This window comes from Eleutherodactylus coqui, chromosome 9 (assembly GCF_035609145.1).
Source record: "Eleutherodactylus coqui strain aEleCoq1 chromosome 9, aEleCoq1.hap1, whole genome shotgun sequence".
Taxonomy (NCBI): domain Eukaryota; kingdom Metazoa; phylum Chordata; class Amphibia; order Anura; family Eleutherodactylidae; genus Eleutherodactylus; species Eleutherodactylus coqui.
In genome coordinates this window covers 66,188,521-66,214,792 of record NC_089845.1, presented here as the reverse complement: position 1 = coordinate 66,214,792, position 26,272 = coordinate 66,188,521, and the positions used below count along the sequence as shown (strand labels likewise).

The 26,272-nt window shown below is 44.6% G+C and overlaps 1 protein-coding gene across 1 annotated transcript in view; it reads right to left on the bottom strand.

Moving 5' to 3' along the window:
* The window catches only part of FBXO15 (F-box protein 15), an 84,146-nt gene extending 57,890 nt beyond the window's left edge, over positions 1-26,256 (bottom strand). The window contains exons 1-4 of the mRNA XM_066578958.1: positions 26,186-26,256; positions 23,601-23,745; positions 10,449-10,556; positions 667-771 (exon numbers count right to left, since the gene is read on the bottom strand). Coding sequence (XP_066435055.1) covers positions 667-771; positions 10,449-10,556; positions 23,601-23,719 — 332 coding nt within the window. The 5' untranslated portion in view covers positions 23,720-23,745; positions 26,186-26,256. The remainder of the gene's footprint in view (positions 1-666; positions 772-10,448; positions 10,557-23,600; positions 23,746-26,185) is intronic.
* Between the last annotated feature and the right edge of the window lie 16 nt (positions 26,257-26,272).

The following is a 26,272-nucleotide window of genomic DNA, read 5'->3' as shown; positions in this document are numbered from 1 at the left end:
CCCCGATGCAGGGACGTACAGAAAGCTTACCGGAGCGCTTACCTTAATCCCCGCGCTCCGGTGACTTCTATACTTACCTGTGAAGATGGCCGCCGGAATCCTCTTCCTCCGTGGACCGCAGCTCTTCTGTGCGGTCCATTGCCGATTCCAGCCTCCTGATTGGCTGGAATCGGCACGTGACGGGGCGGAGCTACACGGAGCCGGCATCCTGCACGAAAGGCTCCATAGAAGAAAGCAGAAGACCCAGACTGCGCAAGCGCGGCTAATTTGGCCATCGGAGGGCGAAAATTAGTCGGCACCATGGAGACGAGGACGCTAGCAACGGAGCAGGTAAGTAAAAAACTTTTTATAACTTCTGTATGGCTCATAATTAATGCACAATGTACATTACAAAGTGCATTAATATGGCCATACAGAAGTGTATAGACCCACTTGCTGCCGCGGGACAACCCCTTTAAGCTCAAAATCCAATGCTAACACAAAATCTGTATCTCTCTAATTCTGCTTCTGGTTTTGTGAAAATTCATGTTACACCTTAGTTCCACGCCAGAAACGAGTCCAGGTTCTAAGAGTTTAAGAATTATTTACACCTAGTCAACGGTTCAGCGGATTTACTTAATCTAGTAGTAACACAGATGTTATAGAGCTGCACATTCATACACTTACTTGTCCTTGGATAGTTCACAGAATCTCTTACTGACACGACTGACCGACATGAGAGATATTGGGTCTAAATAGGATAATATTTTCAGAAGGATCTCACACGGTAAACTGCAAAATTAGAGACACAAATTACTGATCAACTGTTATATATACATACTGTATAAAGGTGAGGAGAAAGCCTCCGCAATCCAGAATTTGGGAAAAATAATGCTTGTGTATTCACCCATATGATCGCATACGAAATTGTAGCCCATCACCAATATACATTATATGTACAGTAAATTTAGATAGATAGATATCATATATATATATATATATATATATATATATATATATATATGTATGTATATGTATATAGATATGAGATAGATAGAGAGATATGAGATAGATATGAGATAGATATGAGATAGATATGAGATAGATATGAGATAGATATGAGATAGATATGAGATAGATATGAGATAGATATGAGATAGATATGAGATAGATATGAGATAGAGAGATAGATAGATATGAGATAGATAGATAGATATCAGATATGAGATAGATAGATATGAGATAGATAGAAGCCAGAATATATCTCTATCTATGTTAATTATACTTAGTGATGAGCGAGCATTGCGCTTAGCGAGTACCTCCCCGTTCGAGACAAAAGGTTCGGGTGTCGGCGGCGGGCAGGGAGCTGCGGGGGAGAGCGGGGAAGAACGGAGGGGAGATCTCTCTCTCTCCCCCCCCCCCGCTCCCTCCTGCTGACTGCCGCTACTCACTGCTCCCCCGCGCCGCCACCCGAACCTTGTCCCTCGTGCGGGCAGGCACTCACTAAGGGCAATGCTCTTAGTATAATTAGAGATGAACGAGTATACTCGCTTTCAGAAAATGATAGTGCTTGATGAAAAAGGATTCTGATGACTGGGCATTACTAGTAGAGAACCAAGGCTGGAGTATTAGATTTTCTGGATCAGCATCACATATGAAAACTGAACTCATCATACTCATCCCAGTCCGTGAATCTGAGGTACTGGTCATTAAAAATGGTCCTTTCACTTTAAAGATGGACACATAACTTTTTCCAGAAGTAACAGCAATACAATAGGAAAAGTGCTTGGTGTATAAGTTATATGCAGGCTCTGATGGAGACCTAACAGTGACATCAGTCACACATAGACTATAATAGTATACACTGCGGGTTTTTTCACTGCGAATGTCAATGGGATTTTCTAATGTTAAAACTGCATCGCACAAAAATCGCAGAAGTGCAAACTTGCGTTTTTTGTGCGATGCGATTTTGACATTAGAAAGTCCCATTGACATTTGCAGTAAAAAAAAAAAAAACGCAGTGATATCGCAGAGTTAAAAAACCGCTAGTGGGTAGGAGCCCTTAGACAGATGCCATTACTGGGTGATCAGTCTAACACATCCGTCACCCAGAGGCTAGGACATCATCCGTTTAACAAATGTGCCATGAAAAGCTATTGTAAAGTCCAGGACATATACATTGTGATAGAGGTCATACAGTGGCTTCCGTCACCCACAGGCTACCATGTTAAAGCACCATATATGTGTAATGAACACTTTTTCTTACTGGACTCCAGGAGATGTACATAGCATAGTCTATTACACCATTTCAAACCTTTATTGTTGGCGGTATTCTAACATATACAGCCAGATAGAGGCCACTCTTTTGACCTCTGTCTTAGGCTGCCTGTCCACGGGCCATGATCCGCTGGCGATAACTCGCCCGTGGATCACGCTCCGTAAAGCTTAGCGATTCTCCACGGTGAACCTATCTATTAGATAGGCTCATCCTGGAGACCTGTCAGTTCTCCCCCCTCCTCCCACGGTGGAATATCACCAGCGATATTTCGCCTTGGCCGTAGACAGGGGGCCTTACTATGGAGCCTTATGGACATGTTTAGTATTTACTTTGAGAGCTTTCCCAATATACACCCAAAACGTAAACAAAAACTAAATGTGAACAGGATCAAAGTATACCATATCACCCATTAAGGTCAGTGGGGTAATTATGCTATACAAGGATACAATATGTTCGTCAGTATGAGTCACTTTTGTAGCCATTTTCTGCTCTGGCTAGTAGAGGGCAGCGCCAAGTGGAGAACAGACATCTATTACTGTTATAGCTTACATATTCTTGGACCCCAATGAGCTACATGAAGAGAGGAATGTGATACTGGAGTTAATTGTAGTGGTCACTTCTGAATTGTTAGGGTTTCTTATACAACTCCAATGTCAAAACAGTTGGGGCGCTGTGTAAAATGTAAATAAATGTAAAGAAAAAAGAATGCAATGATTTGTAAATCTAATATATCCATATTTTATTCACAATAGAACACATCAGAAGGGGAACGGGAGACATTTTTCCATTTCATTTTTAAAAATCAACTCACTTTGAATTTGATGGCAGCAACACAGCTCACAAAAAATGGGACAGGAGTAACAAAAGGCTGGAAAAGTAAATGCTACTAATGAAAAACAGCTGGAGGGTCAACTTTCTACTTATGACCTAGTATGAAAAGAGCATGTTAGAGAGGCAGAGTCTCTCAGAAACAAAGATAGTCAGAGGTTCACCAATCTGTGAAAAAATGTGTCTAAAAATTGTGGTACAATTTCAGAAGATTGTTCCTAAATGTAAAATTGTGAAGACTTTTAATATCCCACCATCTACAGTACATAATATCATCGAAAAATTCTGAGAATCTAGAGAAATTTATGTGCACAAGGCCGGCGGACAATATTGTATGCTCGAGATCTACGGGACTTCAGGCTGCACTGCATTAAACACAGGCATGATTCTGTAATGCAAATCACTGCATGGGCTCAGGAATACTTCCAGAAATCACTGTTTGTGAACACAGTTTGCCATACAACCCACAAATAGGCGAAAGCTCATTTCAAATGGAAAAATGGAAAATTGTTCTGTGGTCAAAGGAATCAAAATGTGAAAGTTCTTTTTGAAAACCACAGATGTCGTGTCCTGTGGACTCAGGAGGAGAAAGACCATCTAGCTTGTTATCCGCACACAGTTCAAAAGCCTGCATCTTTAATGATGTATGGGGTTGCATTAGTGCCTATGGCATGGGCAGCGCACACATCTTGAAAGGCACTATTAATACTGAGCAGTATAGAGAGGTTTTTTTTTTTTGATTGAAAATGTTTTTTATTAAACTTTCTTCCTTTTACATATCTTTATAGCATTTTATATATATAACTGTTTCCCTTATCCCTCCCTCCCCCTCCCCCTCCCCTTCCCTCCTGTTCCCTCCCCCACCCCCCTTAAAGGCCTCTCTCTCAACATTTAGTCCTTTGAATGACAGGTTTCTGTGCGTTTACAGTCCTCTGTCATGAGCGGTAGTAACAGTCTCTTTAATCAATGGTAATTCCTCGGTCTTCTTTTGTTTTCTTTTCTCTTCATCCTCTTGGTGAGGGGGCGGTTGTTGTTTTGCTGCTTACAAGGGGCAGCTACATACCCTTGCCCATTGTCTGATCTCTCTCTCTCCCCTCCGCCATATCTTATCCTGCCCTACTGATCCTTTCTCATTTATTTTACAGTATATCAATTTTGTGAATAACTCTATCTTATTTTAATAAACTTTATAAATAACACCTGTTTGCTTTGCTGTGTCTTAGTTTACTTCTCCTCTTTTCCCGAGCCGGATCCCCGGCCCACTGGTACCGACCCACACGGCTCGCCACTCCATCTCCTATATATTTATTCCGTCATTCCTGGTCTGGCTCTGGGCATGTATCCATCTCAGCCATATATCATAGTATTTTTGGCTGATTTTACGTTTCGTGTATATGCTTTTCTCCCACGGTAAAATTTGGTTAACCTTGTTTTTGAACTCCCCTAGCGTGGGTGGTTCTTCATCTAGCCAGTGTTGAGTTATTGTTTTTCTGGCTAAATATAATAGTCTGGATACCGCCAACTTTTCGTTGTCATCTAGTGCCAGATCATGTGTGTACCCCAGAATGCATACGTATGGTGTCAGATCTATACATATGCCAAATGCTGAGTTTATGACGTCTCGTATTTTAGCCCAATATCTATGTAATTTCGGGCATCTCCATAGCATGTGGATTAGGTCCGCCGTGTGAGTTTTGCACCTTACACATACTGGAGAGGTTCTCACTCCTATCTTATGCAAAAAAGCCGGAGTCCGATATACTCTGTGTATTAAGTATATTTGCGATAATCTGTGCGCCTCGCTCAGAGATAGTTTGGGTGTCATTTGTAGGATTTCCTCCCAGTGCGACTCCTCGATGGGTCCTATGTCAGCCTCCCATTTTGCTTTTGTTAATATCGGATTGTGTGCGTTCACCGTGTCTTGTATATACGAGTATAATGTGGATATTTTCCCGACTGTGGTAGTAGCTTTGCCTATTATGTCCGCCACTGACCTTACTACTCATTTTCCTTGTTCATTACTTTCCTCAGGGATTCTATTTTCTGAGAGTTGTTTTCCCCTTTTGTTTTTATGAGTGAGCCGCACTGGGAGGGTCCACATCTCCGTAGCGATATCGCACCTGCCCCACTCCTTGCATACATATATACAGTTATATTAACATTCCTTCCCCTCACCCCTTCTTGCATCCTATTTCTACCGCATAACATTTTTTCCTCTATCTGTGAATTATTTAACATTTCCCCAACATACGAGAGAGAGACCAAACAACGAACATCCCCAACATATAACTCACTGATCCGTTGACATTCACTCGGATCGGGGTACCAGTCCTCCATTCTCCCAAACGATGTGTCCTGTCGCCCCAGGTGCTCCTCTCAAGATTTTTTCGGTTCCCTTTGATTAAGCATTTCTTTAGTCTTTGTCTCTTCCTGGCGATTTGCGCGGTGACCTTCCTCTCCGGATTTGCTCTTCATTATGGTCTATCCAATTGCTGGCTTCTTTTGGATTTTCAAAGAAATGTGTTGTACCCGCCGCTGCCACTCTCAGTTTGGCAGGATACAGCATTGCATATGGTACTTGTAAGTTTCGGAGCCGTCTTTTTATTTCTATAAATGTTGCGCGTTTTTTTTGTATTTCTGTAGAAAAGTCTGGAAAGAAGGAGACTCTTGTGCCGTTAAATTGAATTTCTCCCTTCTCGCGGGCTTTTTGGAGTATAGTGTCTCTGTCTCTATAATGCAGTATTTTAACAAGCATCGGTCTAGCAGGGGCCCCTGGAGGGAGGGGTCGCGTGGGTACACGGTGTGCTCTTTCAACTGCAAACATTGTAGTGAGGGTGTTTCTCCCAAATAGTTCAGGCAGCCATGTTTCAAAGAATTCTGCTGGATTTCTTCCTTCCGCTTTTTCTGGGAGGCCCACTATTCGCACGTTGTTTCTTCTTGACCTATTTTCTAGGTCATCCACTTTGTTCTGTAGATACTTTATGTCCTGCAGGCTTTTTTCCATATCTCGTTGTATTGGCTGTATGGCGTCTTCCACATCACTTATGCGTTGTTCGGTTTCTGTCAGCCGCTCTGATATTTTCTGTACATCATGTCGTAGCAGGTTTACATTAGTTTGCATTGCGCCCATTTGCATATTAAGATTGCTCAGCGATACGTTGCATTTGGTTATTTCGCTGAAGATGTCTTTCAGCGTAGGTTCTTTATCGCTTCTTGCGTCTTCCTGCCTTTGGTCATTTATAGCGATATCATCTATATTTTTATTGGCATCTGGCGCACAATTATTAGATGTACTTGCATCCTTTATGCCGTTTCTTATGCCACTGTCAGTTGTGTTTGCGTTATTTGTTTCGTCTCGTGCGTGATCACCGCATTCACTTTCGTTGTTTTTACCATCTCGTGCCACACTTATGATTGCATTTGTGGTATTCCTGCTCTCTTGTATACTGTTAGCAGGCTTGCCCGAGTTGTTCATGCCCCCTCGCTGGCTGGTGGTATCTTGCCTGCTATTTTCAGGGTTTTGTGCGGTGTTTCTACTGTCTTGTATGTCTTTGTCTTTACTGCCTTTATTGGGGTCTGTTAGTGTGTTTGTGTTAACCCCTCTCTCATCTGTCATGCTTTCTGTGCATCTGGCCCCTTCCTCCGTTTGCCTGTCGTTTCGTGGGCTCTCCTGCTCCTCTATGTCTCTCCTCCGCTGCTTGGGGCTGCCTGTTTCCTCCTTTCCTCCCCTCTCCTCCCTGGCATACCTTGCCAGCTTGCGCGCTGTGTCCGAGCTGCTTATGGAGGGGCGCGGTATGAGTGTTCTCATCTCTCTGCCGCCGGCGCCATCTTGCTTTTGCCGGCCGCCGGCTTCTTCTCCCTTTCCCTTCTCTTTGCCGCGTACCATCCTCCCTGCAGGTGTGCGCTTCGCCTCCGGTGCCTTCCGCTATGCTTCTGCTCTGCCACTGCTCTCTTTTCGCCGGTCTTGGGTCCCGATATCAGGATATTTGCAGGATTTTTATCGGAGCTGTTCTTGGCTGCGGCTGTCTACATCGCCGGTCAGGCTCCGCCCCCAGTATAGAGAGGTTTTAGAACATATGTTCCCATCCAGACAACGTCTCTTTCAGGGAAGGCCTTACATATTTCAGCAAGACAATGTTAAACTACATAGTACATCCAACACAACAGCATGGCTTCACAGAAGAGGAGTCCGGGTGCTGAATCGGCTGCCTGCAGTCCAGACCTTTCACCAATAGAAAACATGTGACACATTATGAAGAAAAAAGGGAAAAACGACCCAGGACTGCTGAGCAGTTGGAACCCTACATCAGACAAGAATGGGACAACATTCCTGTCCCAAAACGCCACACTTCCCAGGTGTTAACAAACTATTGTAAAAAGAGCAGGGGATCCGACACAATGGTCGACACGGCCCTGGCCCAACTTTTGTGAGACGTGCTGTTACCATCAATTTCTGTACGAGTTAATTTTTTTAAATGAAATGGAAAAAATCTCTCCCTTTCACCTCCTGATATGTGTGCTATGTTATATTGTGAATCAAATATGGTTAGATGAGATTTCCAAATTATCTTTTTTTCCTTAACGTTTATTTATATTTTACACAGCATCCCAACTTTTATGGAATGGAGATTGTAGTATTATTATCTATTCAATAGACTGTTAATGTCTGTAATCAATCAATAAAAAAAACCGAAATTGTGAAATGCCAACAATAGCCATGGAATCCAATCTGTTCCTTTAAAGGTGAAATAATCAAATAATGAGTAATAGATTTGCATGCAAGAAAGGCTCTCCTGATAAATTTACACTCCAACAGTCACATTCTGTTAAACCACAGCATCGCTTAGGCTTCAAAAGCATATCAGAGAGGAGCAGATTCCAAGTGGTGCGTTCATTCATGACTCATACAAAATGCTTTACGGAATTTAATTCATCTCAAATGTAATATAGCTTTTACTCTTGGGCTACCTTGCAAATAATGGTGATAACCATGCCTGATGCCTGCTCTTCAGGCAAACCGTATTATCAAGCAGTGGCGGATTAAGTAGATCACAGGTCCTGGGCAGGTCCCCCATCCCCTCCTTCCCAACCACCTCCCTGCCATATTGTGTCAATATTACAAATGGTATGGGGGGAAAAAAAAACAAAAAACTGTCCACCCAATGGAAACTTTATTGTGGTTGAAATCCATTATGACCTCGGAATGAGGTCTTCCTCAAGCACAAAGATAAAAGCATGTATATAATATGGTTTTCATGAGCAAGGGGGTGGAGTTTTAGGATGTCACCCACAGCATTTATATAAGTACACAGTATCTTACATATGTAAGATACATATGTAGATAATTTATCTCATTCACAATAAGGACACTAAAATACTCCTTGTCAAAAAAAAATCAAGCACCTAGATGGAGTTGTCAGAATGGAATGAAACTTTCTATGTGCAATTGTAACCTTGATAAGAGATTACAATGTCAGCCCAAAAGGATAATTTTAATGCGAAAAATTGAACACTTGAAGGGAGGCTCTAGTACCCTCTTGTACAACCTCTAGCTTGGAGACAAGATGTGATACGGGTGGACATGGAGGCTCTGGTACCCTGTTGTACCGCCTCTAGCTTGGATACAAGATGTGATACGGGTGGACATGGAGGCTCTAATATCCTGTTGTACCGCCTCTAGCTTGGATACAAGATGTGATACGGCAGGCATAAAGGCATACGAATTCTGTAGAGTATCCTGCGGCATGTCAGTGCACACTTTCCAATAACTGAGACACTAGATCGTGCAAATTTATAGACTGCCGAAGTTGGTGTCACAGATGGTCCCATACATGTTCTATTGGAGATAAATCTGACGACCAGGCAGGCCACGGAAATGTGGCAACATTGTGGAGGCATTCCTGTGACATGCTTGTGTGTGCGGCCGAGCATTATCCTGCTGGGAAATGTCTCTTGAAAGCCACCATGAGAGGAACACATGTGGCTGCAGGATGTCCTGAACACATCGCTGAGCTGTCACTGTCCCTCAAACTACTACTAGGGGTGACCGACTGTCGTACGCGATGGTCCCACAGTGTCCTGCTCCACAGCAAAGGCAGGATTGAGGCGCCCACCCCTAGGTCTCTAGGCACAAACAGGGCTGTCCCAAGGACCCAAACTAAACCTGGATTCATTGCTGAAGACAACATGGTTACACCCTGCAGCAGTCCAGTTTCATCATTCATGATACCATTGCAAATAGAGGCGACAGTGAGTGGGTATCAAAGGCAGTACATATAATTGGACCAAATCTTCTTCAACCAAGTGCCTGGAAATGGTTCCCACAGGCACGTTACGATGATGTCACCTGTCTCTTGATGGAAGATAAAGAAACAATTGGAGCTGGTCGCGCTTGTCAGATGACCAGACGATCCTTTCTACTGGTGGTCTGTAGAGGGAGTCCTGAGCCTGGTCACCTTGTGTGCCCTCACACATCCCCAAGTCCTAACACCTCCTAACAGTCTAGTCAGAACAGCTCATGTGTCGAGCAATTCGTTGATCTGACCACCCAGCTTTTCGTATTACAATAATACGCTCCTTCTGAAACTCTGTTAACTTGGCGAAATCTCTTTGATTGCGTCGTAGAGGCGTCTAGTGGTCAACAAGCTCTAGAGAAGTGGAAAGAGAGATCCAATATGAGAGCCTTTTTATAGGACAAGGATAGAACCACTTTTAGGGCCTCAGGTGACAAGACCATTTATCTAATCATGCCACAACTCTAATCATCTGCATCTCTGCCTGAGATGTAACTGCATGCCGGGTTTTGAAGCAAAACGACAACTGCTGCTAGGTGCTTGATTGTTAAAAAAAAACAAAAAAAACCACAAGAGTACGTTAAAATATATAGTAATAAAAAAATACATAATACAAAATGTATATTAGGCTGGGTTCACATAGGGCGGATTTGCCGCGGAAATTCCGCGCGGAATTTCGCCGCGGCAAATCCGCCTGCGGCCGCTAATCTCGGGATTAGCCAGCCATGTGGATGAGATTTCTCAGAAATCTCGTTTACACGGGACGGCCAATCCGCTGCGGTAAGTCAGGCTGGAATCGCGGCTGCGATGGGAGCGCCGGCCGTAGCGGAAGAGCGAGCGGCCGGGCCGCTTCAAAGTCGCCGTGGGTTTTTCCGCGGCGGTTCTCCCGGCGGAAATCTCGCGTTTTTTGCTGTGGCCAAACCGCGGGATTTCTGGCGGTATTACGCCCTGCGTGAACCCTGCCTTAATGTTATCTGTTAACATATTTTCTAAAGTTTATTTTAGCATACTGTAACCCAATAGCGGTGGATAATAACCCATATTATAATCGCAAATGTCACATACTGTACCTCTCTATGTATCTGGCTTGGCTGGTTCTTGTGAATACTGGTTTCTTCTTTATGGGTCTTCTTACTAATTGACCTTTTTTTTCTGAAGCTGCATTTGAAATTTTAGCACTGCAATAAAAAAACACCACAGAAATGATGCTCTGACCCAAGCATTAGATTAAGGGTGCTTTCACATAGCATTTTACAGTATCCACTGGGGGTAGACAGTACGTTGATAGAATTTCCCAACATATACGTCCAATACATACTTTCAGTAATTGCCACTGTATATAATGTCATCTTTTTCCCATAGGCTCCCATTACAAGTAAAAAAAAAAAAAAGTCTTCTGCGCAGTATACATTATTTTACTGGATGACTTTTGTTTGGAACAGAGCACCAGGATGCTCTATTACATATGGACAAAAGGTAAGGTAGGTAAAGTCATGACTTACTCCCACGGTGGCTTGAAAAAGACTTAGATTAAGTCGAAACGTCGCCATTCTATGGAGCAATAAAACCTTTTTCTACAATTTCTACACCATTGATGCTGCCACCTCCTTGGATACCATTGACTCCTACGGTGATGTCACATCGTGATGTTTTCTTGGCAGACTGTTTTTGCGGGGTGGTTTGCCATTGCCTTCCCCAAAATGGACAAAAAGGTATACTCAAAAGTCATGCCAGTATGACAGAAGCCAAAAGAGCACGTCTGGCCTCTGTTGGGTGAATCGGGGGTACCACTCATTGATAAGTCAGAGGGCTAACGGACAATACAAAGTAAAGTGTGAACTAAACTAAACTGTCAAAGACTCTGAAGCTAATGTTCATGGAGAAAACATCAGCTTTTATTTTATATCAATTCTATCGAATTAGCATTGGTGATGCAGTAATATCTGAATTATCTGGAGCACATTCAAAGAATTTGTATTTGGAGGACCTGATAAAGTTTTATGGATATGGATACATTGTTTTATGATATGTTGTAATAGGAGCTCGATTACTGAGCTCCGTTATTGGCTGCAGCCCCTGCGATGTCCCGTAAACCAGGCGGGACTGCTGCTGTAAACACAAACTGGAGCAGGGGACCGAGCACCGGTGCGGGACACAGCGGGAGCGGGGAGAGGCGACAATATCACCATTTCTTACGTTCGTGTTCACGGAAGGGATTATTCCGAGATGTTACAACCAAGTACCAAAGCTCAAGCTTAAAACACTATAGTGACTGAAGGTCACTGTTACAAGACGGAATAATACTAATTAAGTAACTGTCTTGTGAGAACCAAGCTGGGAAGTGTGCGGATTGTTTTCTCGAAAATGTCAGGAATTTACAGACATAAGAAGTTATTCCAATGTTGATCAACAGGAAGTGACAAAACAAGTGGCAGCACTGATCTCAAATAAAGACAGGTCATGCCTCATATGCACATTAAGGAAAGATCATGCAGCTCTATATTACATAATAGACAAAGTAGAAAGGTCCACTACTTGTGCTTAGTATGCAATTATAAATGTGTCTGTTTGGTCAAATCAGGAGCTTCCAGAGCGCACAGGGTCTTCTGTCAAATGTTTCATATCGATCAGTGTACAGAGAGTCTACTACATGACCAGGTCAGATGTGACCACATTGTAAGGGCACCCGTACAGGCAGTGGTTGACCACTGGAAACGCACACCAATCTTCACTGACTGCCAACCGGGATGTGGTCTTGTCAACTGAGACAGTAGAGAACTGCTTTGTGAATGGGAGCCCTAATAAAATAATACACTAATTACAAGCAGTGAGAGCTATATAAATATGACCCGGTTTACTGCCTTCACACTCATCCTTGAAAAAGACTTTAATTACCAGGGCTCATTTTCAGGGGATGCCTTATTTTGACGATAGAGGGACTACCCAATCTGTGTGTGAGAGGCCAGCACTTCCAACCCTTATGGTTGCTTACACGAGCGCTCAGACCTATGCTCTTATCAGTGTTTTTACTGCATATTCTGATCAGTAAAAATGCTGACAAAGCCCCCGGCCGCCCACACAGGATCACTTTCTGGCCACAGGAGTCATTAATCCCGCCTCCACAAAGTGATAGTTGTGATTGGTTCTTTGAGAGCTGCATGGATTAGCTGAGCTGCAGACTGCAGGAACCTCGCCGGGGCTCTGGGGAGCAGCAGGAAGAACCTGGACGAGTCTGCTGGGTAAGTGTCTTGGCTGACTTGCATAAAAAGCGCTGTAAAATGAAAGAAGAAACCAAGTAACGTACAAGAGAGCCAATCAAACAGTCAATAGTCTCTGGCCTATCATTCAGCAGTTCTTCCATCTGCCAAATGATTAATGCGAGTATACTAGTCCAATGTATATTACAGGTATTTCCACTTTCATGGTATTATCTGTCTAAAGACCAATAGCTATTTGTTTTAGGTTGCAACTGACACAAGACACAGTAGAACGTGGAAAGTGGGGCTGTGTGTGAGGTTTTATAACCTTTGCAATGAAAAACAGCTTTAGCTCAGAACGCTATGATAATTTGGTGACCACCATATTGGAGACAGAGGTTGATCTGCAATGTGATCATGCGAATGAGAATCTCATGGAACCATCTTTCAGCAAAAGAGTGTAAATAGCTGGGCTTCGGACGAGTATGTTCTGCACCATTTGTTATCTATTAGGACTTGTTGTCCATTGCTTCCTGGTAAAAATGACGACTTGGATATAGAAATCATATCCTTGTACTATTCCATTTGGATTTTTCTAGAAAATAGAAAAGAAAAACACAAAGCCCAGTATATGAAACTAACAACCAACCAAGCAGTGGCGTCCCTAGCGCTGGGCATCCAGGGTGCATGCTGCCCGGCCTGTCATTGACTTACGCAGGCCACTTCAGGCCTCTGATTTTTAACGTATTATAGAGACAGATTCTTATAGAGGAGTAATTTTCCCTAAAGGTAAAAAGTTTTGTATTCTAGTTATTCATTAAGGGGTACTTCAGCGAATGAATAACTTTCCTTTTTTTTTTTATCTCGAAGTCTGTGGCTAGACATGTGAAAAAAAGGTTTCACTTCTCTATAATCTAATTCTGTGTATAGTATATCCAAAGATGCGAGAATAAAACAAATCATTAGTTCATGTTCAACACCTTGGAAGTGCAAAACATGGGCCCGGTAATTTTGCTGTACGTAAGAGGATGCTTAATACGTGCCTCAGCTATCCTTCGGCACATTTGCAACACAAACAGTTCTTCACATCAAATAAAACTCAACTTTTGCCATTCAAAACGGTTTTCATTTCTTGTGCTGATATCAGTTTCTTTGTAGACTCATTGAGGAAAGTCTTGAAGCACGGCGAACACTGCTCATGCATCTTGCCAGGAGGAGAGCTCATTAGTGAGATCAGCTGAATAAAGTGCTAAAGTGCAATAATGTTGATTCATGGCTCCCCAGGTGAAGCCTCTTTCCCCTCCCTGGGAACCATGAAGCAACATTATAGACATCAGCTCTTTATTGGACTGCTCCGTCTAATTACCCTTCTTTCTGGCAAGATGCATGATGCCATTTTCATTGCATTGGAAAACTTAATTAGGTTTGATTTGCAAATAAAATCCACAAACGGAAAGTCTTGTCAGGTTTTTTTCTGGTTCTTAGTCTTCTGGTGATGTTACCCCTTTTGATTGGCTATATGTCAGTACAATTCCTTAAGATGCTTCTAAACTGGTAAATAAGAAATCCGTTAGCTACTTGCACCATTCAGATTAGCTAGGAAAGCTGAATGAATAAACGAATGATAGTTGGGTAAATGGACTGGTAATAATGGACGGTCCTGACGAAATCCCCAAATCACATTAGGGTGCACGCATGGATGATATGCTGTACCCACGTACAGACCCCGGCTATTTGCCGGGCGGCACCTGGACTTGCCAATTGAGACAATAACAAGTCCAAGTACAACCCTGCAATTAGCAGTAATAGAGATATAAGCAGAAACATCTATGCACTGTCATTTCACTGATCTTCCATCAGAGTAATAGTGTTCTAAGTGTACCTTCCATCCCAAACAGACTGGTTTGATGGTTCCCATGCATCTGCAGATATACCTCATTGTAGTGATGGAACTACCTGACACTACGAAGCTGGCAGCTACAATGAATCTGGGCTATACTTCCGGCATACATGTTTGGCCCACGAGAAGAACATCTAACAAAGACATAAGCAATTATAAGCCTGCATATTTGTCATGGACCCCCATTGTATAAAAATATATATCGCATGATATGCAATATTTTGAAACCTCCATTGTATGGAAAAGCATAAGTCAAGTCATAACTTGTAATATTATACTTTATTCAAGAAAGACATCCAGTCGCATTATAATATAAACCTATTATAAACCGACATGCCAGAAGTCATGGGACAGCAGCATGTAAACGGATTATGAAGTGGTATTACCTCAGTTGACGGCTTGGAAGCGCCCACACCTGTATAGGTTGTGAGGAGTTATCTTGTAAGTGAGGTTGAACACTGGCCAGTGTGCTCATCAAGGCGTCATAAATTATCAGAGTTTGAACTAGATATGACCACAACACCGGACATAGCGCCTCACCTGGGCTTGTGAGGTTGCTAAGTGGATCTTAGACGACTGGCAACATATAGTGTGGTTCGATAAGTCCTGGTACCAATTGTTTCAGGCTAGTGGTAGGATTCCCATGTGGCACAGACCCCAGTTATCCACACTGTGCAGGCTGGTGGTACCGTAGAAGCATGGGTTGGTCCACTGGCCTGCCTAAACACATCATTGACTAGCGCTCACTATGTTTCACTGCTTGGTAACCATTCTCAGGTCTTCATGGACTTCATGTATTCCCAAGAACGATGGGATATTCTGGCAAGTTAATGCAGTATGCCATCAGGCCCAATTATTCAGAATTTTTTTGAGTAACATTTGGGAGAGTTCCTACGACTTATCTGGCCAGCTTGTTCTTCCAACATGAGCCCAACTGTGCATTTGTGGGATGTGGTAGAGATGTCCATTCACTCCTGAGATCCTGCACCTACAAATACCATGGAGCTGTAGGTGGCTAGCAAGACAGTATGGCCTAACATCCCTAACAACCCTGCAAGTATAGTAGCTTCTTCATGAGTAATGTATGTAGAATATCTACTTAGATAGAGGTAGTTTAGAGAGGTTTGACTTAGATGTCCCATTTGTAAATCCGACCAACCTGGTAAACTGTGGCCTTGCTTATAGGAAAATGCATTGGAGGTGAGTTTTTTTGCTCATTGGGATTGTGATGACACTTCTGGAGGGGATATCCTGGCATTCTGGTCTAAGGTGCACCTATATGGTCCTGGCAAACTGATAGTAAGGGCTCAATCACATGGGTGTAAATACACAACGTATTAAGTGCATATTTTTTACGCACGTAATACGGACTGAATAGAACCCATTGATTTCAAAAGGGTTTATTCACAAATGCATATTTTTTATGCTATTTGAAAAAAAAAACCACAGCATGTCCTTTTTTGGTCCACATTACGACTACCGTAAAATAAGCTATAGAAGTGAATAGCACATAAACAAAGTTATGGTGGTTATAGGACAGGGATCTGCAGACTGGTGGTGTATTTCTTAGGTTATGTTCACATTTGCATTTGGGGATTCCGTCTTCCTGCTCCATTATGGTAGGAGGAAAGCAGAATCTCCTGGCCAAACAGATCCGTCTTATAATACAATGGGGTCCATTTGGTCTTCGTTCAGCTGTCTGGCATTTTACTGGATAAAAAAAGTCCTTCATGCGGGACTTTTTCTTCCTGCATTTTGTGCCGGGTCTGTGACAGAAGGTCCCTAACGCAGATGTGAACATAGCCTTATACTTATATGGCTCCCCGTCCCCTAGCTGTCACCCTGGAAGTCGTAGCTTGGTTTGCGAGTGTTACGCCTTGCTTCAGTCAGTGCGCACGATCCCACTGTTCTCTAAGGAGTGACAGTGAGGAAACGGGGAGCCGGGTAAATAGACGTACACCCCCAGACTCCAGGTGCCCTGTTCCAAAAAGCACCATAACTTAGTTTAGGATGCTCATACTTCAGGGCCTCAGTCAGCCCACGTAAAAAGGGCGTTAGTGGTCAACATGGACAATGCAGGATTTTAGGATTTTTTTTTTTTTTAATATAGATGGGGTCATTGGAAAAAAAATCTTCACAAATATATTTAACATAAAGAATTGATTTACACAAAAGTTCCTTTCTTGATGACACATTCCCTTAAAGATAAAAGGGAACGAGGAAAAAAAAAAGTGTCTGCACTTCTTCCAGCTGCAGCATCACGTGCGCCCATGGGATGGGTCTGGTATTGCAGTTCAGCTCTACTCGCTTCAAACGAAAACCGCTCCACATAAATTATACTAGAAACTATCACTGCAAAATCAAAAATCCCCGATAGTTCAGCAATCTCATGTCTGAGCTCACCCTGAACATGTCCCCTAAGACGGTCAGCAGAATGTCCTTTAATCCTTAAGGTGTACAGCGACATAGTAACAATAGGTGAGCTGCTGCCGAACAGATGGGACAAGCTGCCATCTGCTCCCCGACAAAAAGCCTCGAGTAGGCACAAGGAAGGACTTCATCGCAGCACAAGGAACAGATGACATTTCATTATTGGGAATCTGCAGTTGCCACATTACCAAGTGTTAAACTTTTGTATAATTCCATAGCGAGGTTAACCCTTTCAGGACCATAAATTTGAAACTAAGTTTAACACTATGGGACAAAGTCTAAGGCCTCATGTCCACGGGGAAAATCAGGAGAATCCGTAGCGGGTCCCTCCTGCCCCGCGGACATGAGCGCTTAAAAATAAGAATAAATAAGAATAAACTCACCTCTCGCCCGCTCCGGATCTTCCCTTCGCCGCGGCGTCATCTTCTCTGCGTCGCGGACGGATCTTCTTTCTTCGGCCCGGCGGATGCGCAGGGCACATCGGTGACGTGCCCCGCGCATGCGCCGGCATGAAGAACAAAGATCCGGCCGCGACGGAGAGAAGATGGCGCCGCGGCGAAGGGAAGAACCGGAGCGGGTGAGTAAATTCCGATTTTTGTCTCCCGCGGATCCGGACGGCTTCCATAGGCTTCAATAGAAGCCTGCGGGAGACCCGCACGAAAGTGGAGCATGGTCCAGATTTTTTCATGCTCCATTTTTTTTAAAAATCACTTTTATTGACCATCCGCAGGTATTTATCTACCAGCGGGTGGTCAATGCATCCCTATGGGATGCGGATCCGCGGGCAGGAGAAGAGTTAAAATCCGCTGCGGTTTTTAATTCTTCTTTTGCCCGTGGACATGAGGCCTTAAGGGTTAACACAAGCTATCACTCATCTATCCTTCCCACAGAGGCAGTGGTTGTGGCATTAAGCTCGCAGATTTTCACTGCATACATAAATAGGTGTAAGGCAATTAAAAAAGAAATTGGAGCTGTTAAAACAATGAAATCAGCGGTACTTACCTGTCCTCTGCCCTGGCGATGCAGCACTGCAGCCCTGTGGTCCTATTGGGTCTTTGATTTCGCACAGCCACCACCTAAATGCTGTAGCCAATCAGAGGCCAGAGCGGTTGTGTGCCAATGTCCTGGCACCACAGCTCAGATGTCGGGAGCCTGGAGAAGACTCTGGCTTTGGCTTATATTCTCAGTCATTGCTAGGCTGGGGTCACACGGGACGTGTTCCCGGTGGAAATATCGCGGTTTGGCCGCAGCGAAAACCCGCAAAATTTCTGCTTTCCTGCTGCGGCCGGCGCTCCCATATAGGAGAGCACGACCACAGCAGAAAAAAAAATTGACATGCTGCGGCCGGTGAATCCACGCCGCAACACCAGCTTCTACCGGCTTTGCCGCAACAGATTCGCCGTCCTGTGTGGACGAGATTTCTGGGAAATCTCGTCCACATGGCTGGCTAATCCCGGGATTAGCGGCCACAGCCAAATCCGCCCTGTGTCAACCTAGCCTTACAGGGCTTGTTAAAAGGTCTGACACTGACTTGCAGGAATGCCGTCTTCTAATAGGTGGCGCAGTAGAGGCATTGTTCCATCTTCGCATTTGCATAAATTTCCAAGAGGAGCATGGACGGTTTTACTAGGTGATCTGCCTAAGGCAAAAAACCATACCACTTCCGACTTAGAAGAAAAAACATATTTAAAAAAACCCAAAACATTTCTGTTACCATAACTTTTTTTTTAATCTTTCCATTCACAGGGTTGTTGAGGTTTTGCTCTTTCTGGGACAATCCTGTGGTTTCAATCAATACCATATTGGAGTAAATTTTTGACTTTTGATTGCTTTTAATTCCTTTTTTTCTTGGAGACTAGGTGACCAAAAAAAGCCCAATTCTGGCATTGTGTATTTTTTTCTGCAGACATTCACCATGTGGGATACATAATGCGTTGTTTTGATAGCTCAGACTTTTATAGACGTGGCAGTACCAAATACTTTTTTTTAATTACAACAACAGGAAGGGGGGGGGGGGGATTTCTAGCTTCCTTCATGTTTCACAATAATGAGAAAAACATTTCTCGCTTATTTTTACTTTTTTCCGACTTTGTTTTTTTGAGTCCATAGATAGTACAGCAGGAAGAGGAGGGGGAATGACTCATATAAACATGCACCAAGAAAAAACTGAAAATCAGAGATATAGCCTGCAGAGAGGACCACTGCTGAAAAATGTAGGCTTCAGGTCATACAATGGCACGAAAGAGTGTTATTCCTCACATGCACACATATGGCTGCTCTTTCTGAAAGGTCATCTGAAAGTGCAGATACGCTTTAACACGATCAGTAATGTGTGGCATATGTATAGCAATCCTCCTTACCAATTCCGTTTTTTTGTATCCGTGTACCTAATAAGTCATATAGGGGATGTCTGCCTACACTGGACTAGCCATATAAAAAGCCAAAGAAATTATATGTTTTTTATTCTTTCATTTCAGTCTTCTGATAATTCTTCAATGTAGGTTATATATAAGAAATACAAATGTGTGTAATGTTTCTCAATGGATAATATGGCTTACGGCGATACATGGAAATTGCTAAAAAGGAGAAGACTAGGTGCTACCCATGGATAAAACAGTTGCAGAATTGGCCCATTGACCACTGAAAAAAACAGGCCCATTATTGAAATTGGATGCTGACACTTCCAGTCTTGGCATGTGTGTACTAAACCCTGAAGCGCTCATAAACACAGGCACTTATACAATTACATTAATTGAATTTCTAAGGACAAAAGGTTACTTTACCGATACAACAACTTAAATGAGATTCTACACCCTGCAAGGAGAATGCCGGACTTCTTTCCTGATGTTCTCTTAGCGTAAAAAGGTAAATCTAGTCCATAATGCAGCCGCTGCTCCGGGCGTCCTGCATTCATTGATAGGGTGAGGTCCCACCTAGTGGACCCCGAAGATTTTCCAATCCGCAGCATGATGTCCTAACGAGACAGTGTCTGTTGTGTAGCAGATGGGGACACTGTTCACCAGGAAATGTGACAGTTGGAGGTTAATTCGTTTTCCTTCTGCAGGTGTCGCATGTCAGGTGCGCACAGTCAGGATTCAGTTAGACTCAACGCAGGAAGGACAGAAAGTATCATGTGACCAATCTGAAGTAACCATAAGAGTTCCCCACATTTAAATGTACAACTAACACCCCCCATCATGATCATCATCACTGAGCTATGAGTTCCCATGACTAGTCGCTAATAATGTAACCATTGGGTGCGCTCACACCGGCGATTTTCATGCACGATTTCTGAGATGCACAGAAACCGCACATGGAGAGAACCCATTAATTTAAATGGATATATTTACATGCGTGATATTTATTTTGCGGCGATGCTGTGAGATAGGAGAATAGCAGCGCGTCCTATTTTTGGGTGATTTTGTTCAAAAATTTTCCCATTATTCCCTAGGGCAGTGGTTCCCAAACTTTTTCAGCCATGGAGCGCTTTTTGAAGCAAAAGTTTCTCGTGGAGCCCCAGCAGGACAGAGGGTGTGGTCAGGAGAGGGGTTAGGGGCGTAGCTTATCACAACATATGATTTTTTTTTTTACCTCCGCCGTTATAAAAAGGGACAGGGACGTTTAAAAAAATGGGGAGGAACGCTGGCGCACTGGATGGGCCATTGATATACATTAGATTTAAAATTAACATGCTGCAGAATTAGGTTCTGCACCACATGTTAATATCCACACGGGCTTTGTGCAGATTCTTTCCACATCGTGTGGATGAGACTTTCAAAATCTCAACCCCTTTGCTGCTACAGCTACTGTAAATACCGCAGCAAATCCACCCCGTGTAGTAATAGTGACCCCCTATATTGGTGCCTCCAGTAGTAATAGCGTCCCCTATATCGGTCTCAGTAGTAATAGCATTCCTTATATTGGTGGCTCCACTAGTAATAGCATCCCCTGTATTGGCCCCAGTAGAAATATTGACCCCTGTAGTAATAGTGTCCTCCATTGCGGACCCAGTAGTATTAGGGTCCCCCATTGCAGACCCAGTAGTATTACGGTCCCCCCCTTGCGGACCCAGTAATATTAGGGTCCCCCCCTTGCGGACCCAGTAATATTAGGGTCCCCCCCTTGCGGACCCAGTAGTATTAGGGTCCCCCATTGCGGACCCAGTAGTATTAGGGTCCCCCATTGCGGACCCAGTAGTATTAGGGTCCCCCATTGCGGACCCAGTAGTATTAGGGTCCCCCATTGCGGACCCAGTAGTATTAGGCTCCCCCATTGCGGACCCTGTAGTATTAGGGTCCCCCATTGCGGACCCAGTAGTATTAGAGTCCCCCATTGCCGCTATGCTCTTCAGATGCAGGTAGAGGTTTAGCAGTGCGAATTACAATAGGGCTGATTGAAACGGTCGTGGGCCCCCTTGAAGTCTCGAGCCCGGGGCAGTTGCCCCAATCATCCCTATTATAATCCCCAATTGGTTCCATCTCTACTCACCCCTGTAAGTGGTGTCCCGACAGCCTATACTAAGAAAATCATCCTGCAGGACCTGAGGTCGGTATAGCAATGCAGATCACATGACCGGAGACAACTCATGTGATCCGAGTTTCTATGCCGACCACAGGTCTTGCAAACTGAATTACTCGGTACAGACTATCCAGACACCGCTACAGTGGTGAGTAGAGCGGGGACCTACACGATCCATCAGAGCCCCTGTGAATCTCTTGCAGAGCACATATTGGGAAACTCTGCCTTATAGGAACAATTAAAAAAACACAAAGCACTCGTCAGTAAATGCAAGTTTTACGTGAGTGTGATGTGATTTTCTTTTTTTTTCCTACTGGAGGAACATGCGAAATCGCAAGTACGGTGAAGCGATGTGTTTTTCTTGCACTCACATTAAATGGTCCAAATTTCTCGGACTGATCGTACTCACCTGTGTAAACGCATACTTATAAAAATGGCTTAAACCATGATCACAGTTCTATCAGTTTCTGGAAACCGTGACGTGACTGATTCCACTGGCGGCTGATCTGTAATGTGGACCGCTGGGCTCTACTATGGAGTCCATCATGTTGGCCAGTAAAATACTGCTGCATGCTCAAAAGACAGAGGCAGAAATGCAAACCCAGAAGGACCCAGTCTGCGCTGAGAAGAAATGGAGGTCCTGCAGCAACAACCACATGGTGACAAGTCAGCAGTGTAGGAGGGACCTAATTCCTGTGGCTAGATCATTCATTCCCATTGCTTCTATAGCACCAACATTGCCAAAACAATCGAATCTTTCTACCTCGAGCACACCCAATCAATGGTCTTTAGGCCGGCTCACACAGGCAGATTTGGATTGCGGATTCTGCGATCGCCGTCCACGCAGGAGATCCGTGATGCATGCATTTTCGCCTTTTTGTGTATATTTGCGGATAGGCGTCGTGTTAAGAAAAATCCCAGCATGCTCTATTTAGCCGCAGAATCCTTGGGACGACCTCCAGTGATGTTTGGGCTGCAAGTACAGCAAATGAACGAAACATACCAAACCGTATCACGCACAAACCCTGGCGAGCCACTGCGGTCATTCGCAATACAGAAACAGCAGGTCCGCTGGCCGGGCTCACAGCCGGAATCCGCTGCAGGCCTCCCGCAGGCAGAATCAGGTCTGCCCCTGTGAGCCCGGCCTTAAAAGAAGTTGTCTCATCTTGATAGCCTCTTAAAATTAAAAGCTGTATTCTGGAGACTGAAAGCTTTTCCCAGTTTTCACCCCTCCACTTGGCAATCTCTGCTGGTCTCATTGCAATGAATGAAGCAGCAGTGCGCCTGCGGCCTCCGTGCCATTCCCTTTGAGACCAATAGGAACGCCGTTGTCAGGATCGATGAGGGTCCCAGCATATAGATCCCCCCTAAGTCTAGCAATTTTAATCTATCCAGTGCATGGGGTGAGAACTTTCACTCTCCTGAAACCCGAGTCACTCAGGTGGGAAAAGCTGTGACCTGTCATACATTACATTACATTGCTCTAAATGGGAAGATGGAACAATACCTCTGCAGCGCCACCTATTGCAAGGCAGCATTCCTGCAACTTAATGTTAGGCTCTTCATACAAGCCTTGTAACAATGACTGGGAATTGTAAGAATAACCATACACAGACAGCTGTTTCGGGTTTTTTCCCCCTATCAGTGTGCAGCAGGTTTTTGGCTTGGGTGGTGAGAAGGGTATTGTTTCTCCTTAAGGAGAGCACCTAGAAGGTAATATGCAAATAAGGGAGATGGAACAATACCTCTGCAGCGCCACCTAATGGAAGGCAGCATTCCTACAAGTCAATGTTAGACTCTTTATACAAGCCTTGTAACAATGACCAGGAATTGAATGCCAAGACAGAAACACCCTGAAACAGCTGTCTGTGCATGGATTCTGGCTTGGCGTTCAATTCCCAGTCATTGTTACAAGGCTTGTATAAGCCATCCATGCTCCTCTTGGAAATATGCAAATATGGAAAATGGAACAATATCTAGGATTACGTTCCTCTGTGATGTCCATACGCCTTAGAGACAACCACTTTGATCAACATAGACTGCAATGCCAGATATAAAGCTCAAGTATGAAATGGCGCAGACAATTACCACTAAGAGCAATCAATGCAATAAAACTATGTGAAGGATCGCTCCTAGCGTAGAACCGTTATTAAGGGGTGAGCAGGGTTAGTGCTTACCATCTGTGTTGTGCTTTGGAAGTAGGCGTTTGCGATGCCGATGGAAGGGTCAGTGTCTGCGCTGCTGGTCCAGGTTGCTTCACGTGTTGCTGACGAACCCAACCACGTCCTGATGCCATTGTATGGGGAAAGTCTGAGCATTCGCCTACAAAGAAAAACAATTGGGGTTTGTTTAAATGTCCGTATTTGCAGACCGTTCCCTTCACTTATTTTTAAACCCCTAATAACGCGGCCCTTTTATTTTTTTCCCCCCATTTTTGATTTTTCTTCCCTCCTTTCAAAAAAAAATAAAAAATAAAAAAATCACAACTGTCTCATTTTTTCATCGAAGTAGCCATCTGAGGTTTTTTGTGGGTGAAGTTGTGTTTTTCAAAAATACTATTTAATGTACTGAAAAGCTTTTAAACATTTCTAAGTGGAGTGAAATGAAAAAAAAAACGCAATTTAACCATCTTTGTGTGCCGGCCTTTTTATGGCGTACACACTGCAACCAAAATGAGGTGATGACTGTGGTCTGAGGGGCAGCACAATTGGGAGACCACATTTTTAAAAAATAAAAAAATTATTTTCTGCCACCGACTTCTGACAGCCACTTTTCCATTAATGCGTCTTGCAGTTTCTATCGGTGCCATTTTGGAGTTCAGATCACTTTTTGATCACTTTTTGCTCTTTCTTATGCTGGGTTCACATGGACTTTTACCACGGACATTCCGCCTGCATTCTAAAGCCTAAGCAGCAAAGTGGAAGAGTTTGTAAAAATCTCGTCCCCACGGTGCGGACAAGCCATGCGGAAAATGACATGCGGCACGGAATTGAAACCTGCGACATGTCAATTGTATCGCCGTTTCGGCTGCCGGCTCTACGGGGAGAGATTCCCGGAATACAGGCGGACAAGGCGCTTCAAATCCACACCAAACGGCACGGGTTTTGAAGCTGCCTTTCCGAAATCTTGTGGAATTTCCATGCGGTCCCGCTGCGCAGACATGACGTCGGGTGGAGGCACGCGGATTTGTCCTATTGAATTGGCCTAAATCTGTGTGACTAAAAGCTCAAATCCACCGTAGAAACCCAAAACTCAGCCTTGGATTTCTGCTGCGGATGAAGAGGAAGATCTGCGGTGGGAGGCGGTTCGAGGTAACCGTACCGCAGTATTGGGCTGCCTTCACATCTGCGCTCGGGGTTCCGCTTTTCTGCTTTGTTCAGGGACCACGAAAGAGGAGCCCCCGCGGCCGAATGGAACTTAAACAGCACTGAACGGACGCCGTTGACTATAATGCGCTTTGTCTGCTTCCGCCCAGCTGACCAGTTTTTGAACGCAAAAACTATTATATGCAGCGCTTTTTCTTTATTTTGAGCTGGATCTGCGACGAAACCTCCGACCGGCGAGTCCAACGCAGATGTGAAGCCGGCCTTACTGCCCTTATTCATATGACTGTGCCATAACACACAAGTAGGCAGACAGCAGGAGAGCAAGCAACCACATCCCACCGTGTCAGTTGGGAAGCTAACGAACCCCCTGGTTGGCTGGTCTGCTCCTTTCATTGGTGGCACTGGTTTACACACAAGGACTCCGAGGCGACACGCATCGCGCAGCAGCAAGTGGCGTAAAAGTCACGTGACAAAGAAATGCTGCCAGGACCACCAAATCGCAGGAGTCTAACACCGATGTCAACAGTGGAAAAGTCGTTTCCGACCAAAATCCAACCGAGGTACCTGTGACCAGCGGAGATAACTGCCCCGCGTACACGGTCAGCGAGCGGGCAGAGCGAGGAATCACTCAGTGCTTGCTATTCGCTTCGTTTCTACTCGCTGAAACGTATTTAGACGGGACAGGAGTCGCCCAACGCCAGCAGGAGCGGCGACGTCACCGCTAGGTTATCAGCGCTCCTACAGAGCCCTTAGACAGGCAGAAAAGCGCTGGACTGCGGGCCTCTCGCTCAGCGCTGCACCTCCCATGTGACGCAGGGAGCGTTTACACGACAAGCCCGCGATCCAGCGATGCTGAAAGTCACAGATAACGAATAGTAAACTTTCTTTTTGCGTTCACACGGGGCGATTAGCGCTCAATTTCATTAGTTCAAAAGCACTTTGAGCGATAATCATCCCGTGTAAATGGCGCTTAAGCGATTCGTAAGCAACCTCTCGCTCAGCGTAAACTGCAGTCTTGGACAGGCGGCTGGAGGTGATCTCCGGCGCGCTCCGCCTCATCCGCTGAGAGCAGCGACCATCACCGGATGGTTGTCAGGGTCATACGTCTGACCGCCGCCACGTGTAACGCTTAGGCTGGGTTCACGCTGGGTAGAAACCTTGCGGAGTGTCCACAGCGGGACAGCATGGTAATTCCGTAAGAATTCCATGGCTTAAATTTGGTGCGGGATTTGAGGTGGCTTTATTCCGCTGCGGAAATCTCTCTCCATAGACACGGCAGCGGTCACAGCGACACAATGGACGTGTCGCGGATTTGAATTCCTCCCCAGCAGGTCATGTTGTCAGGATGTCCTCATGTGCTCTTACTATGGGATATCCTGACAACATGCCCTGTGACGGTAGTCCTAGCCCCTGTGCCGGCTGCCATGTTCCCTCACCTGTTGCGTGCTGTGTGCGCTGGTAACCCTGGAGACCCGCAGCCCCTCCTGGAGGAGATGGCGGCTGTATGTACGCGGGCTCTCCAC